This window comes from Rhea pennata, chromosome 18 (assembly GCF_028389875.1).
Source record: "Rhea pennata isolate bPtePen1 chromosome 18, bPtePen1.pri, whole genome shotgun sequence".
Taxonomy (NCBI): Eukaryota; Metazoa; Chordata; class Aves; order Rheiformes; family Rheidae; genus Rhea; species Rhea pennata.
The window spans coordinates 12,244,019-12,257,585 of NC_084680.1; the positions used below are offsets into that span (position 1 = coordinate 12,244,019).

At 61.4% G+C, this 13,567-nt stretch overlaps 1 protein-coding gene across 1 annotated transcript in view; it reads right to left on the reverse strand.

Annotated features, from left to right (window-relative positions):
* Nucleotides 1-241: 241 nt before the first annotated feature.
* The window catches only part of KCNT1 (potassium sodium-activated channel subfamily T member 1), a 37,738-nt gene continuing 24,412 nt past the window's right edge, over nucleotides 242-13,567 (reverse strand). The window contains exons 17-32 of the mRNA XM_062591317.1: nucleotides 12,824-12,973; nucleotides 12,286-12,524; nucleotides 11,229-11,445; nucleotides 10,834-10,939; nucleotides 10,517-10,689; nucleotides 10,199-10,270; nucleotides 9,663-9,797; nucleotides 9,268-9,379; nucleotides 8,733-8,834; nucleotides 8,389-8,472; nucleotides 7,837-7,965; nucleotides 7,497-7,517; nucleotides 6,694-6,997; nucleotides 4,950-5,012; nucleotides 2,407-2,491; nucleotides 242-2,328 (exon numbers count right to left, since the gene is read on the reverse strand). Of these exons, the coding sequence (XP_062447301.1) occupies nucleotides 2,208-2,328; nucleotides 2,407-2,491; nucleotides 4,950-5,012; nucleotides 6,694-6,997; nucleotides 7,497-7,517; nucleotides 7,837-7,965; nucleotides 8,389-8,472; nucleotides 8,733-8,834; nucleotides 9,268-9,379; nucleotides 9,663-9,797; nucleotides 10,199-10,270; nucleotides 10,517-10,689; nucleotides 10,834-10,939; nucleotides 11,229-11,445; nucleotides 12,286-12,524; nucleotides 12,824-12,973 (2,113 nt within the window). The 3' untranslated portion in view covers nucleotides 242-2,207. The remainder of the gene's footprint in view (nucleotides 2,329-2,406; nucleotides 2,492-4,949; nucleotides 5,013-6,693; nucleotides 6,998-7,496; nucleotides 7,518-7,836; nucleotides 7,966-8,388; nucleotides 8,473-8,732; nucleotides 8,835-9,267; nucleotides 9,380-9,662; nucleotides 9,798-10,198; nucleotides 10,271-10,516; nucleotides 10,690-10,833; nucleotides 10,940-11,228; nucleotides 11,446-12,285; nucleotides 12,525-12,823; nucleotides 12,974-13,567) is intronic.

Consider the following 13,567-nt stretch of genomic DNA (forward strand, 5'->3'; position numbering starts at 1 on the left):
CATTTGTTCTCAGAAGCCCGTTGACCGCAGGTAAATATCTACAGTATTTTTCTTTTGAACATCCCGTTAGAATGTCTGCTATAAATTTACACCATAGAAATAAAACATATGCAAAATGTGTACCATTTATACACGTAACTTTTTTTTAAATACATGTATTTATATAGTAAACAACAAAAAAAAAAGAAGCATTATCAAAATACAACAATATTAAGAAGATTTCTCTTTTTTTTATGTATTATCACAAACCATATATGTATTTTCCAACCGTCTTCCAGTTCGAGGGGCTCCTCTACCCCTGGTGTCTCCTGGCGCTGGGGTCGGGGGGCTGCCAGGATTGGGCCCTTCCCTTCGGGGTCGCTCTCCCAGACACGAGCCGGCCGCTCCGGGCCGCGGCACGCCGGCTCCCTCGGGAGGAGAAGCTGCAGCTCCAGGCGCCTGCGGCGGCTCCGCTACCCTGCGGGCTCGGCTTTGCTGCACTCGGCTTCGCAAACCCAGCCGGCTCGCACGCCCGTCCCGCGCTCGCCGCGCTGCCGCTGGGTTGGATGGGGGGGGGTTGGTGTTTTTTTTTTTTTTTCCTTTTTCTTTTTTTTTTCCCTTTTTCTTCTTTGAACCTGTAACACTGCTCTCCGGTTACAGCTTTATTCCACCACCACCTGCATGCTACAGAAGGCTTGAAAAAGAAAAAAAAAAAAGGCAAATCAAGCCCGAAACCTGGACTTGAGTAACTAAAGCCGCTTCTGGGGACGAGGTCGGAGCGCCCCGGGGGCGCCTGCCCCAGCGCCCAGCCGCAGCCGCGTCCCCCGCTAGCCCGCAGGGCTGCTGCTCCGCCGGGGCCGGCACGAACGCTTACACACAGAGGCAGAAAAAAGCCTCTACCTTACCCAAAAGAGACCAAAAAAAAAAAAAAAAAAAAAAGAAAGAGGCATGAAAGCATGGGCGCTGGCTCTGTTGATGCCTCCGTTTCGCAGCGGCGGCACTGGAGCCGCGCTGGTTGTTCTCCCAGCTCCTCGGCTGACCGAGCCCAGCGGGACGGGAGCTGCTCACGGACTGAGCGCGGCCAGAGAGACGGGGTAGAGGAAGGGGAAGGGAAAGGGAAAAAAAGAGAATGGAAAAGGAAAAAGTGAAAAAAAGAAAAAAGGTAAAAAGAAACAAAAAAGCAAAAAGGAAATGGAAAAGGAGAAGAGAAAAAGGAAAAGAGAAAAAAGAGGATATGGAAAAGGAAAGACAACCCCGAGTCCCATCCAGTCCCTGAGCTGGCAGGAGCCACCTCCTCTCTTTGCCGTTTATCTCCTTTTTCCTCCAGGACGCCTGTAGCCGGGCGCCGTGGGATCGGCGTGGGACGGTGCGGCCGAAACGGGCCTCCCGGTGGCACGGGTCGGCCGGGGGCCGCCAGGTCGCTCCGGGGCGGACGGGGAGCACTGGCACAGTCACTCGCATTAACGGCTTAAAGCTGTGATTTTAAACTTTTTCTTTTTTTTTTTTTTTTTTCTTTTTGTAAACAACTTTATTGTGTGTCACGGCGAATGGCTGGCGAGGGGTGACGACGGCAACCAGCCGTGTGTCCGGCGCGGGGCGGGGATGCCCGGCGGGGTGTCATGGTGCCCTTGTGCTTTACAGGCTTCTCGTTGGGGGCGGGAAAAAATCACATTTAAGTTTTAATACATGAATGTAAAAGTATATAAAGTTAACAGCTCGGTGATTCACTCGGCAGTCAGAGAAACCCTTCACACGTCGACGGCCTGAAGTGTGCAAAAATAGATGAAAAATACATCTGGTGTTTCTGCCGGAGGAAGTTCCCTGTGGTCCCGTGGGCTGACGGCACCGGGACGCTCCATGGCGGTGGCACTGGGACCCTCCATGGTGGTGGCACTGGGGCCCTCCGTGGTGGTGGCACCAGGACCCTCCGTGGTGGTGGCACTGGGGCCCTCCGTGGTGGTGGCACCGGGACCCTCCATGGCGGTGGCACCAGGACCCTCCGTGGTGGTGGCACCAGGACCCTCCGTGGTGGTGGCACTGGGACCGTCCGTGGTGGTGGCACTGGGACCTTCCGTGGTGGTGGCACCAGGACCCTCCATGATGGCACCAGGACCCTCTGTGGCAGCGGCACGTGGCCTCGCGGGTGGCCACATCCATGGGAAAAGCCCCCCGGGCGCCGGGGCCCGGTGCCGGGCGGGGGCCCGGCGGCGCGGGGGGCCGGGCCGGGCTCAGAGCTGCGTCTCGTCGCGGGTCTCGGGGCTGCAGGGGCCGAGCCGGGCGCTGCCGCTGCTCTTGCGGCTCTGCCCGTCGTGGGCCACGTGGGCCAGCGGGTCCGAGCGGATCAGGTACCTGCGGGGCGAAGGCGGCTCAGCACGACACCCTCCCCCCCCCCCGGCCCATCCCGGCCCCCCGGCGCTGGGTACCTACACGATGTCGTTGAGCTCCAGCCGCGTGTCGGGCGGCGGGTTGATGAGCACGTAGGAGAGCGTGTTCTGGTGGTCGTTCATCTCGTCTGCAAGAGCGGCGCAGGGCGCTGCGACGCGGGGCCGCTGGGACCTCCCCGCTGCGCGCCCCGGCCCGCGCCTGCCTCCACCCCCGGAAAAAAAAATAAAAACAAACCCCCAAACCCCCAGGAGGTCTTACCTGGTTTAAGTGCAAAGAAAGGAAACACGTTAGTCTCGCCAAACACGGGGCCGCGCGGCTCTGCCACCGCCCGCCCTCGCCACGCTACGTAATTCGAGCATCGTCCCGCGGCGGCTCCCCCCGGCCCGAGGGATTTGGGGAACACGGTCCCGTCCCCCCCAAACCGCCCAGAGCCGGGGGCTGCGGCGCCCGCGGCTGCCCCGGCGCCGCTCGGCCCCGCCGGCGGCTGCACCCACGCAGGGGGCCTGCGCCGGCCGCCCCCCGAGCAGCCCGGAACAAGATCATGGGGTGGGATGGATGCAGGGGCGGCCGCGGGGTGCGGGAGATGGCGGGGGGGAGGCAGGGGAATGGCGCGCGCGGACCTCGCTGCAAGGCGACCCGCTGGCTCGCGCACCCGGCGGCTCCTGGCTTGGGGCTTTTCCTCCCCGCCGCCCCCCCCAGCACGGTGCTGCCCCCCCGGTGCGGCTGCCCGCGAGCCCGGCACGGCAGCTGAGGCTGTGCACAGGGGCAAACCGGGGCCAGGGTGCACATGGGTATGGGGTGCATGTGGGTTTGGGGTGCACCTGAGTCCAAGGATGCATGTGGGTCCAGGGTGTGTGGAGGACCTGGACTGTGTGTGGGTTCAGGGTGAATGTGGGTCGGGGGGGGTGCATGTAGGCCCAGGGAGTGCATGTAGGTCCAGGGGTGCCTGTGGGTCTGGGGGGTGCACTTGGGTCCATGGGTGCATGGGCGTCCAGGGTGCATGTGGATCTAGGAGGCGCATGTGGGTCCGGAGGGTGCACATGGGTCCGGGGGGAGGGTGCAGGTGGGTCCAGGGTGCATGTGGATCTAGGAGGTGCATGTGGGTCCGGAGGATGCACATGGGTCCGGGGGGGGGGGTGCAGGTGGGTCCAGGGTGCACACAGGTCTAGGAGGTGCATGTGGGTCTGGAGGGTGCACATGGGTCCGGAGGGAGGGTGCAGGTGGGTCCAGGGTGCACACAGGTCTAGGAGGTGCATGTGGGTCCGGAGGATGCACATGGGTCCGGGGGGGGGGGTGCAGGTGGGTCCAGGGTGCACACAGGTCTAGGAGGTGCATGTGGGTCCGGAGGATGCACATGGGTTTGGGGGGGGGTGCAGGTGGGTCCAGGGTGCACACAGGTCTAGGAGGTGCATGTGGGTCCGGAGGATGCACATGGGTTTGGGGGGGGGTGCAGGTGGGTCCAGGGTGCACACAGGTCTAGGAGGTGCATGTGGGTCCGGAGGATGCACATGGGTTTGGGGGGGGGTGCAGGTGGGTCCAGGGTGCACACAGGTCTAGGAGGTGCATGTGGGTCTGGAGGGTGCACATGGGTCCGGGGGGGGGGGTGCAGGGGGGTGCAGGGTGCACGTGTGCCCGGGAAGGTGCACGTGGGTCCGGGCAGCAGCTGTGCTCCCTGCTGCCCGCCAGCGCTGCCGGGGCGGCCGCGGGCCCCGCGGAGCGGCGGCTGCTCCCGCCCGGCGCCCGGCGCCCGCAGCCCGGCCCGGCCCGCGCCCAGCGCCCAGCGCCGCGGCAGCGCTGCGGGGCAGGCGGAGCTGCGCCGCCGGGCCTGCAGCCTCGGCCCCCCGCGGCGCCCGGCCTGGGGGCTGGGGGCGTCACCGCGAAGCAAAAAAAACCAAGGGAAGGGGGGGGAACGCGGGTGCAGCCGGCAGCCGTGGCCCTGGCGAAGCGGCCGCCGGCTCGCGGGAAAGCGCCGAGGTTTCGCCCCCCGAGGTGCCCTCGCCGTGGGGCAGGGGCTCTCGCCGGGCAGTGCGGCGCGGGGGCTCTGCTCCGCGCCCCTCCGAGCCGGGGGGTGCAGCGCCGCACCAGCCCCCCCCACCCTCCGCGGCCCCCGCGGCCTCGGGCTGGCGCCGGCGGAGCCGCCCTGGGTCGCCCGGGGTTCGGCGGCAGCGCCGGGCTCCGGCTCCCTGCGCCGGGCGCCGCCGGCCCGCGGGGCACCGAGCGCGGCTAGCGGCGGTCCTCGCCGCGTGCCGCTCCCCGGCGCGAGCTACAGTCCTCGGCTCGAGCTGCCGCCGGCGTCGCAAGGAGCCCGCGGGGAGGACGGGGTGGAGGGCGGCTGACCGATGGGCTTTCCAGCTAGCAAAGGATCCGTGAGGGCTTTTTGCCCTGGGGCTCTCGGGAGCCTTTCGGTAGCGCTGCAGCCGCAGGACGGCCCTTCTCCTGCCACCTGCGCCCAACAACCGGGCGCTCGAAAGGCTCGAGTATCTAAGGCGAAAGCCGGCAAGGGAGCGGATCCGGCTGAGCTGGCATGATCTTGTTGCACGCTGCACGCTGTGAGCCACGCGTGGCTCCCAGGGAAAGGGAATTACCTTGCAAATATCCCAGGTTTACCCGATTCATCACATCACTGGCTGTTAAATTTGCTACATCCTCTACAGAACATACAGGGAGAGGCACAGACATAAACAGAGAGAGAGAGAGAGGTCAGCAAGCCGCGGTTTGGCAACCCTCGGAGACGAGCTCCTGCACTTCAGCAGTAAAAGGGGCGAAAGCTAAGGGGAAGGGGGCGAGGGGCAGGCCGGCGTGCCGGGGGGCGGCCGCGGCGCTGCCGCCTGGCGCTGGAGGCCCCCCGCTCCCCGGGAAACGTCCGGGACGAGCGAAGCAGGGACGGAGGAGCAGCGGCGCCCGGGCCCAGCCCCGGCGCTGAGCACCGCTCCCTGGGCTCCTGTCTGATTTTCTTTTTTTTTTTTTTTTTTGGCCGTGCGAATTGAAACGCGGTCGCTGGAGCATCGTCCCAAAGCCGCGACACGCGGCGGGGACACGGCAAGCCCAGGCACCCTGCAGAGCCCCAAATTCAGAGAGGGTCTCGGGAACGGGCTGGGATTTTCCTGCTTTTATCGGCCACGGATAAGCCCTCTTCCCTGGGGAGGAAGCAAGGCCCTTGTTGGCCCTCCAGCTCCAAAACCCTCCTGTGCTGCAGGTGTTCACTGTCCTGCTCCCCCTCTTCCATATCCCCGGAAGGCTGCAAAGGACGAGCCAACATCAGAGATCAAAAACCCCCCAATTCCTGCAGAAACGCAAAGCGAGGGTCCCGCGACCGCCACGGCTCCCGGGCAGGGGCTGCGGTGCGCGGCCCCGTCCCCTGTGCTGGGTCCCCTCGCTCGCGCGGGGCCGGGGCCGCCGTGCGTGCACACGCGCGTGCGGGTGTGCACACGTGCGTGCAGGTGTGCACACGCGCGTGCGTGCGTGCACACGCGCGTGCGTGCGTGCAGGGGGCCGGCAGGGCACGGCGGGCGGGGGAAGCTCTTCCAGCACGGAGGCAAACACGCAGCAGCACAGGATGGCTTAAAAGAAAGAACGAAAGGAAGGAAAAAAGAAAAAGAAAAACCAAACCAAGACAGCCGTGGGCTAAAGACTTCACCAGAGCCAAAGGGTGGGCCGAGGGGAGGGACAGACTCCAGCATCAACAGGCCAGTTGAGAAAAGCGAAAGGAATGCAGCTGCACAGAGGGATCGCGCACTGCGCTGACGCCACGACACCACACAGCACCCACGGCACAGCGCGAGAGGCCGGTTTTGCACAGAATGAAGCAAACCACTCAGCCCTGGAGCTACGGAAACGTTTTCCGTAAAAAATTTGATGAGGGATTAAAACTCTCGAAGAGAAGGGCGCTGCAGCAGCTCCCGAGGTTTCCTCTCTCCCTGCAGCGCGGTGCCTGGGGCTCCGGGGCCGCGACGCTTCGCGAAGGGCTGACCTGGCCCGGGGCCGCTCTGCCCTCGGGCGCGGGTCCTGCCTCCGCGAGCAGCAGCGAGGGTCGTACTGCAGGTGCAAACGCCGGCGTGGAGGAGCCCGCTGGCGCGCCGCGCCACGAGCGTCGCGGCCCGAAGCCCGGGGGCTCGCGGCGGGAGGGCTCCCGGCTACGGGGACGCCCGCGTTCGAGCGCGCCAGGCTGCAGGAGCGGGGACGAGCCGGGGACGAGGCTCCGCGTCGCAGACGCCGGTCCTGGGAGCGTCTGCCCGGGCCGGCCTTGGCGCGACGTTACCTGATCCGCCCGCGACGGGGACGCCCCACCGCAGCGGCCGCCAGCGAGAGGGGCGGCCGGCCGGCACTCACCGTACCCCGTGGTGGGCAAGCCCAGGTGCTTCATGCGGTTTTTGACGAGCTCGGAGAGCTCCTGCCGCTCGGAGCGCCGGTAGAGGCTCAGGCGCTGCTGGCTGATCCACTCGGCGCTCTTGCTGGCGTGCTTGTTGCCCTTCCGGCTCAGGCGGCGGGCCCACTGCATGCTCTTGCGCCGCAGCAGCGGGTGCTCCGACTGGTCGCTGGAGCACGAGTTCCGGTGGTGGCCCGTCTTGATGCCCCAGTGCTCCTTCACGTCCTTGGTGTCCTCGCAGTCCTCCACGTTGATGGAGATCTGCGACTGGAAGCCCAGCAGGTCACGACGGGGGCGCGAGGACCGCGCTTGGGGCACGCGCGCCCGGGCCCTGCCCCAGCCCGCGGCCGGACTCCGCCGGCGGCCAGCCCGCGCCGTGCTGCGGGCCCCTGCCCTCGCGATGGGCCCGGCCTCCCCTGCCTCGGGATCGGCCCTGCCCCAGCGTCCTGGCCAACCGGATCCCGCCTCCGATCCACGCGTCTGCTCCTAGTGCTCTGTACTACTAAAACTCTCTGGACGGGAAACTTGGGATAAAAATAACGGATGTGCTCCCGCGCGGAGCTGCTGTAGCGAGATCGCCCGCGGGACGGAGCCGCCGCTGCCTTGCTCCGCGGCGGACGCGCCGCCACCGCCCCGGTGGGGCGAGCCCCACCGTAGCACCGATTTCTTAATCGGCCGGTTCTGCCTCTACGAAGCTGCGCTAAAATCCAGAGCAAATCCCGAACGGCCGGCGAAGCGCTCGGGGCCGCGCGCCGACGCCACTCACCTGCGCCCTGATGTCGTGAGGCTGCGTTTGGGGCGGGGGGGGGGGGGGAAGAGAAGAGAAGAGAGAACGAACGGTGTCACCGGGGGATCCGGAAACCAGCGCCGCGCGCCGGCCAAGCCCGCCGGGAGCAGCCGCCCGCCCCGGCCCGGCCCGGCCCCGTCCGCTCCGGCAGCGGCACAGGCACTAACGAAGCCGCGGCGGGGCTCCCCCCCCCCCGCCCCCCGCCGTTTCGGCAGCGTTCCCGGGTCAGGGCCGACGGGGCCGGTCGGCCTCGCCGGCCGCCTCCGGGCAGCGATGTCCCGGCCGGGCGCTGTCCGGCTCTGCTGCCGCAGCCACTCACCTCGGAGGTTGCGAACATGTGCGACTCCGTTCTGTAGATCCCGATGGGAATCTCGGCGCTGGATGAGCAGAGCTTCTGGAAGAGGCGGCCGTACGTCCGGATCCACAGGTCGTCCTCAGTGATTTTCATCTGAACAAAAAGGGATAAAAATCAACCACTCCTAGGTGCACCCGGCGCTTGGAGCGACAGCAGGGTGCTGAACGCGGCTCCCCTGCTCCCCCCAAGCCCATCAGCCCCAGACCCCCAAACAGGCCGCGTTCTGCAAGACGACCAGAGGCAATTTCTCGCCCCAGCCGTTGGAGAGGAGGACACCAGGACTCCTGGCGGCCCCGGCTTTCCCCCCGTGCAACACGGGGGAGCAATGGACCAGCCTTTCCAGCACTATTTTGCCTCCTGCCCCAAGGCTCCAACAGCTGGCTGACATCCAGGCGGGAAGGGCGGATGGTTTCTACCCTGGTTCAGGTCACAGCTCCGGTCCCTCAGACGCATCCCACGCTCACACGCAGGGCGCCTCAGTGTGCAGGGTTCAACGCACAGAAACTTGGCACCTACCGCACAGAGGTAGCCCGAGCCCGGCGTGGTGTCGAGGCCCAGCAGCAGCCTGGTGATGGTGATCATGTAGTCCTTCACAAACGACTGGCAGGAGACATTTGGACAAGAAGCCACAGAAAAGATTCGTCCTGTTATTCCCCCGGCTCATGCCAAGACACAAGCTGATGGTATGGGCGGCAGTGTGGTCTCATCTGCAACACGTCCTAACCTCACGCCTGTCGTGGAGGCAGACAGAGCTGCCTGGACGCGCTCGTAGCAACAGACACAGCCCTGCCTCCTGGGGCCCTTCCTCGTGCCTCCCTTCCCCAGGGGAACCTGCTCCCTGGCGCCGGCCGCGGTCTCACCTGGTAGAGCAACGTGTCCAACATGCTGATGCTGAAGACCCTGCCGGCAGCGAAGGGCAGCCGGAACATGAACGCCAGGTTAGAGCCGTTCTCGCGCTCTTTCTAGAAGCAGAAGGGGCGCAGAGGAGGAGTAAGCGCCCTGGGCTGGGGCTGCCGTTAGCAGTTTGGTCACATCCCTCCAGTGTGTTTAACGGAGAAAAATCATGCAGCCTCCCCAGCTCACAGACTTCAGAGCTTCCCTGCTCTTGCTCGGAGTTTTGGGAGTTTATTGCAACATTCCCAAGCCGACAGTAGAGCACAAAAACAGCACAAATTTCAGCCACTGAATAAATACGTAGGTAAATGGAAGGATGCAGAGAGCCCAAGGATCGATTGCCCACCCATTTATTTGCTCCAGGTTATCGGGGACAGATGCACCTTAATTACGGTAGCTGCAGCGTGCAGGAGGGCACAAGACCATGAAGAGCTGTAAATTAATCACTTTTAACATTAACTTTCCAAACTCAGGCATGCAAAGAGAAAGACTTTCTCTTACCTTTTCTAGCTTGGAAAGGGCCAAGGAATAACTGTCCTTTGCTCTGAACTGCATAAATCTCATGTTGGAGGGGTGGGTCAGCTCTGTGATAATGCTGAGGCTGGGGAAGAGCCTGCAATGGGGAAGAGCCCTGTTGTCTGCTCTGCAGCTTGCTCAAAAATGGAGGGCTTTAAGCATTTAAAGCTTTGAGAGTAGCCTGGGGAAGACCAAAACTATCCTTGTGCCTGTTTGAGTTCAGAAATAGGCTGGGGTTAGACCGCTGTTCCCTAGTGTAAGCCCAGATGCAGGTGGGACACTCGCCCCATCATCACCACCTCCCACCTTCACCCTTCCTTGTCTTGTTCCCAGGAGAAGTACGTGGCTGTGACAGAGCCAGCACCATGGTCACATCTCACCTGAACATGGTCTGAACGTTGACAATCGTCTTTGCGTCTGCCATGTAGTCCTCTTCAGCGCTCATGGTGCTCTCTTTGTCTACAACCACCAGGTTGTCCGCGTAGATGATCCCACACTGCAGCAAGCTGTCCAGGCTGGCAGGTCCCAAAGAGAAGAGCGCAGAGTCACCCCCTCAGAAAGGACCCACGGGAGCAGCCCTCTGCGAGCATGCCGCGGAGACGGGGCCTGGGGAGAGAGCTTCGGAAATCACAGCACCTCTTTCAGGGATCCTCCGAGGAGGAAGGTTAGACCAAGCCTAGACTACCCTCACCCAGAAACTCTTCCCCTGCTCCCCTGTCCCAGGGTCAGCTGGCCAACCCAAGCACTTGCAGTGTGGTAAGCTCTACAAGACAGGCCCTGGGGCTCTTCACAGCATGGGATGGATGAAGAGCTGCAGGTGTGCCTCTTGCCTGCCTACCGCGGGAACACAGACGTCGAGTTTGGGGCAAACACTGAACATTTAGACAGCACCAAAAGTAACAACGGAAACACCTACTTATCGATCGTGCCTTCCATGTAGTAAACCATTGGGAAACAACAGATGGCTTCCAGAAAGTGATGCTCTGGCCTGGAAGAGGTGTGACAAAAAGTAGGACAGTTCAGGAAATCTGCGAGAGGCAAAGTTACCCGCATGCAAACTCGCACAAAAGTTCCCAGGCCCATCAGAAGAATATACTGTACTACAGACAGGACACCATAGCAGTGGCATTGCCCCTCAGCACCCCGCTCTCCCATTCCCACGCAGTATGAAATGCCCAGGGGAACACAGGGAAGGGCTTGGCGCAATGGGAAACCTCCACGGAGAAGTACTTGCTTGTTGTCCAGAAGCAATACAATCGGATTTAGCTCTTTGCGGGACCGATAATATGCACGAAGGGGGACGATGAAGTTATACAGTCCATTCCCTGCAGTCTCTGCTGAAACTATAATCAGTTTGTTCTTAAACCCATAGGCCTTGGCATCTTCAAAGCTGTTGTGTTTGCAGCCCTGTGCAGAGAAAAGAAAGCGTGAGGACTCAGTGCCCAGCTCACAGCTGCCCACTCTGACCCTAAACCTTGGAAATTTGGGACAAGGAGGCACTCTGCCCCTGGAAGGAAGGAGCTGCCTTCATCCAGCCCTTCTGCTTCACACCTTGTCCAACCGCAGGCAGCAGAAAGGCGCTTTCTCGGGTAAAAGGTGGCACAATGTTGGTGAGCTTCCAATGTATGGGGAGTTTGGTGGGTAACCTTTTACATACCTGCAACAGAAAGAAAATCCACTAGTCACGGAGAGAGTTTTCCACGTGTGCAAAAATCAGAAGCTTGGAAACAGGTTCCAAAGCAGCAGAGGTAGGATTCAGGCCCACCACAGATGAATGCTTTGCACAGCTCTCCCACAGCAGATGGAAAATTTCCAAAATATATGCAATTATGATTGCAGGGGATGCCCTGCAATAGCATCACTTATGCTTCTGTATCAGTGATGTCGGGCAGTGGCCCGCGGCTCTCCGAAACGAGCCACAGCCACATCGGATAAAGGCAACTCACTCCGCAACCGCCGAGCCCTCCTCGTCCGACTGCGTCATCTCGTCCTCCGACTGGTCGCTGAGCAGGTCGCAGGGCAGCAGCGAGGAGGTATCCGCCAGCTCGAGGACGGGGGCGATGCTGGGCCGCCGCGTGCCCGCGCCGTTCTCGGCCGGCAGCGCCAGCTTGCTGCTGTTGATGGGGCGACACTCAGTGTTTTGCAGGTCCATGGCTACTGTACCTGGGACAGGGAAGGGAGCACAGCAAGGGGCTCTATGAGGCATCGAACGGGACCATCAAATCAATAGTCACGGTTCGAAACCGCAGCCAAGAGCCTCATCTCAATCTTCATCGAATAGTTGTTTTTAGGTGGTTACAAAAGCTGTGAATTTCACAGCAAATGAAGTGCAGGAGTTGGGCCAGCCAACCAGCTGAATTCAGCTGACCCACTTGTCCTTGCCCAATTTCTCTCTATTGCTATACTTTTGAGAAAGGTCCCTCCGAGAACGAGCCACATAACGAGCACGTTGACTAACACTGTTCAGCAAAGCGCTCTGTGGCTTGCTGTGGGATAATCTATGCAAATCAATGCTTCTGAGTATAAACGCATAAGTTATTTGCCTGAAATATAATTTCCTATTGTAGCTCAGCCTCTCCAGACAACCCCCAAATTTGGTCTCCCCAGATACAAGCTGGAAGTAATGACTCATGATATTCTTCATTTGACAAAATGCACCGCTTGCTGCAGAGCAAACCATGCTATTCATCACGTTATGAATCACAAGCATGATTTAAGAGGTGGCCAACAGCATTTATTCTCTAGCTATGGCTTGGGAGATTTACGCAGACAAACACCGTTAATGATAATGGTCATCATGAGCTTTAATAATTGTATTTGGGCTTGCTGAGAGCATCCAAGCTGCAAGGAGCAGAGCCCTGTCTGCGTTGTGCGGATGGGGAGGCCATGGCTGGGCTAGACAAGGTGGGACGTCCACAGCAGCTTTCCTCGCTGCCAGCCAGAGCTGGGGGCTGCCGGCTCGTTTATTTGCCATCTGCTGTGTGGGTGGCCAGCAGCACTCACCCATGCTCGCGATGATGCTGTGCACGGGCAGGCGCGAAGGGCCGTCGTAGGCACCCCTGCCTGCAAAGCCCTTCTTCTTCTGCTTCTCCTCCTGCTTGAAGATGAAGGCAGAGTTCTCCTCCTTGGTGATGTTGATGTAGAAGCAGGTGTCGGATGCTGCCATGATATGTCGCGGTCCCGGGTTCAGCAGGATGCTCTTGTTATCCTCCCGCCGGATGCCGATCAAGCAGACACCATACCTGGGGTGGGAGCAGGACATGGGCATTCAAGGAAAGCCTCATCATGAGGCTTGCAGAAAGGACCTCAGCGCACTTTCCAGCTCCCAGCATCAACCCCAGGATGGCAGAAAGTGGGCCCCCACACAGCCCTGCTCTCCGAGGCAAGGCCAGAGAGGAGCAAACGTGCTCTGACCCTCTGCACCCTGTGAAGGCCTTAGAGCCCGAGGTCTTTTCCAAAGCTTTCCACTGCTCCAGCAAGGGCAGTCAGCCCCTGCCATCACCCTGCCATGCCCCATGGCCACAGACTGGCACACACTCACTTCTTGTGTGCGTGGAAGGCAGCGTAGGTGAAGCTCTTGCCCTCATACTCCATGAAGAACTTGCTGTCGCCCATGCGGATGTGGTAGACCTCGTTGCCTGAGCAGCGCCCGTACATCCTCTGCCACTGCTCTGGGGACTCCTGGCCCTCCCTGCAGGAAACATGGTGATGGGGGCATCACACCGTGTCCCCCCACCACCCCCAATGCAGGAGGAGGAGGAGTTGGGGCCGGGACCCGGGTTCCTCCTCCCCAACCCCGTGGCCTCCCTCCGGCCATGCCACGGCTGTGCCTGGCTCGCGCCTGGACAGAGAACTGGCCAACAGAAGTGCTAATAAGCAATGAAGCTGCGTTTTAGACCAACAGCAGTAAGATTATAACAATGTGTTTCAACAAGCTGTCAGTGTTTCAGGGCTAAGGATAATCTCATTTTAATTTCTGATTTTTAAGTGCCTTTTTATTTAATGAAAGCTCCCGAGAGGCAGCCGCAGAAGTGGAGCTGAGAGCAAATGTTGGCAAACAGCTCTGTGCGTGGGGCACGCGCGCTTCCAGGAGGGATGTTCCATAACTCTCCGATTTCCCGTAACTCAAAATCCAGCAAGGTGTGCCAGGGACCGAAGGGATCCTCCCCAGCGCAGACGCGCTGGGGGGCCGGGCCACCTCCCGCTGCACGTCGTATAAACCTGCAGAACGCCAGCTGCAGCGCCCGGCTTGGTAGGGGCCGGCCGTGAAGCTTCCCACCAGCCG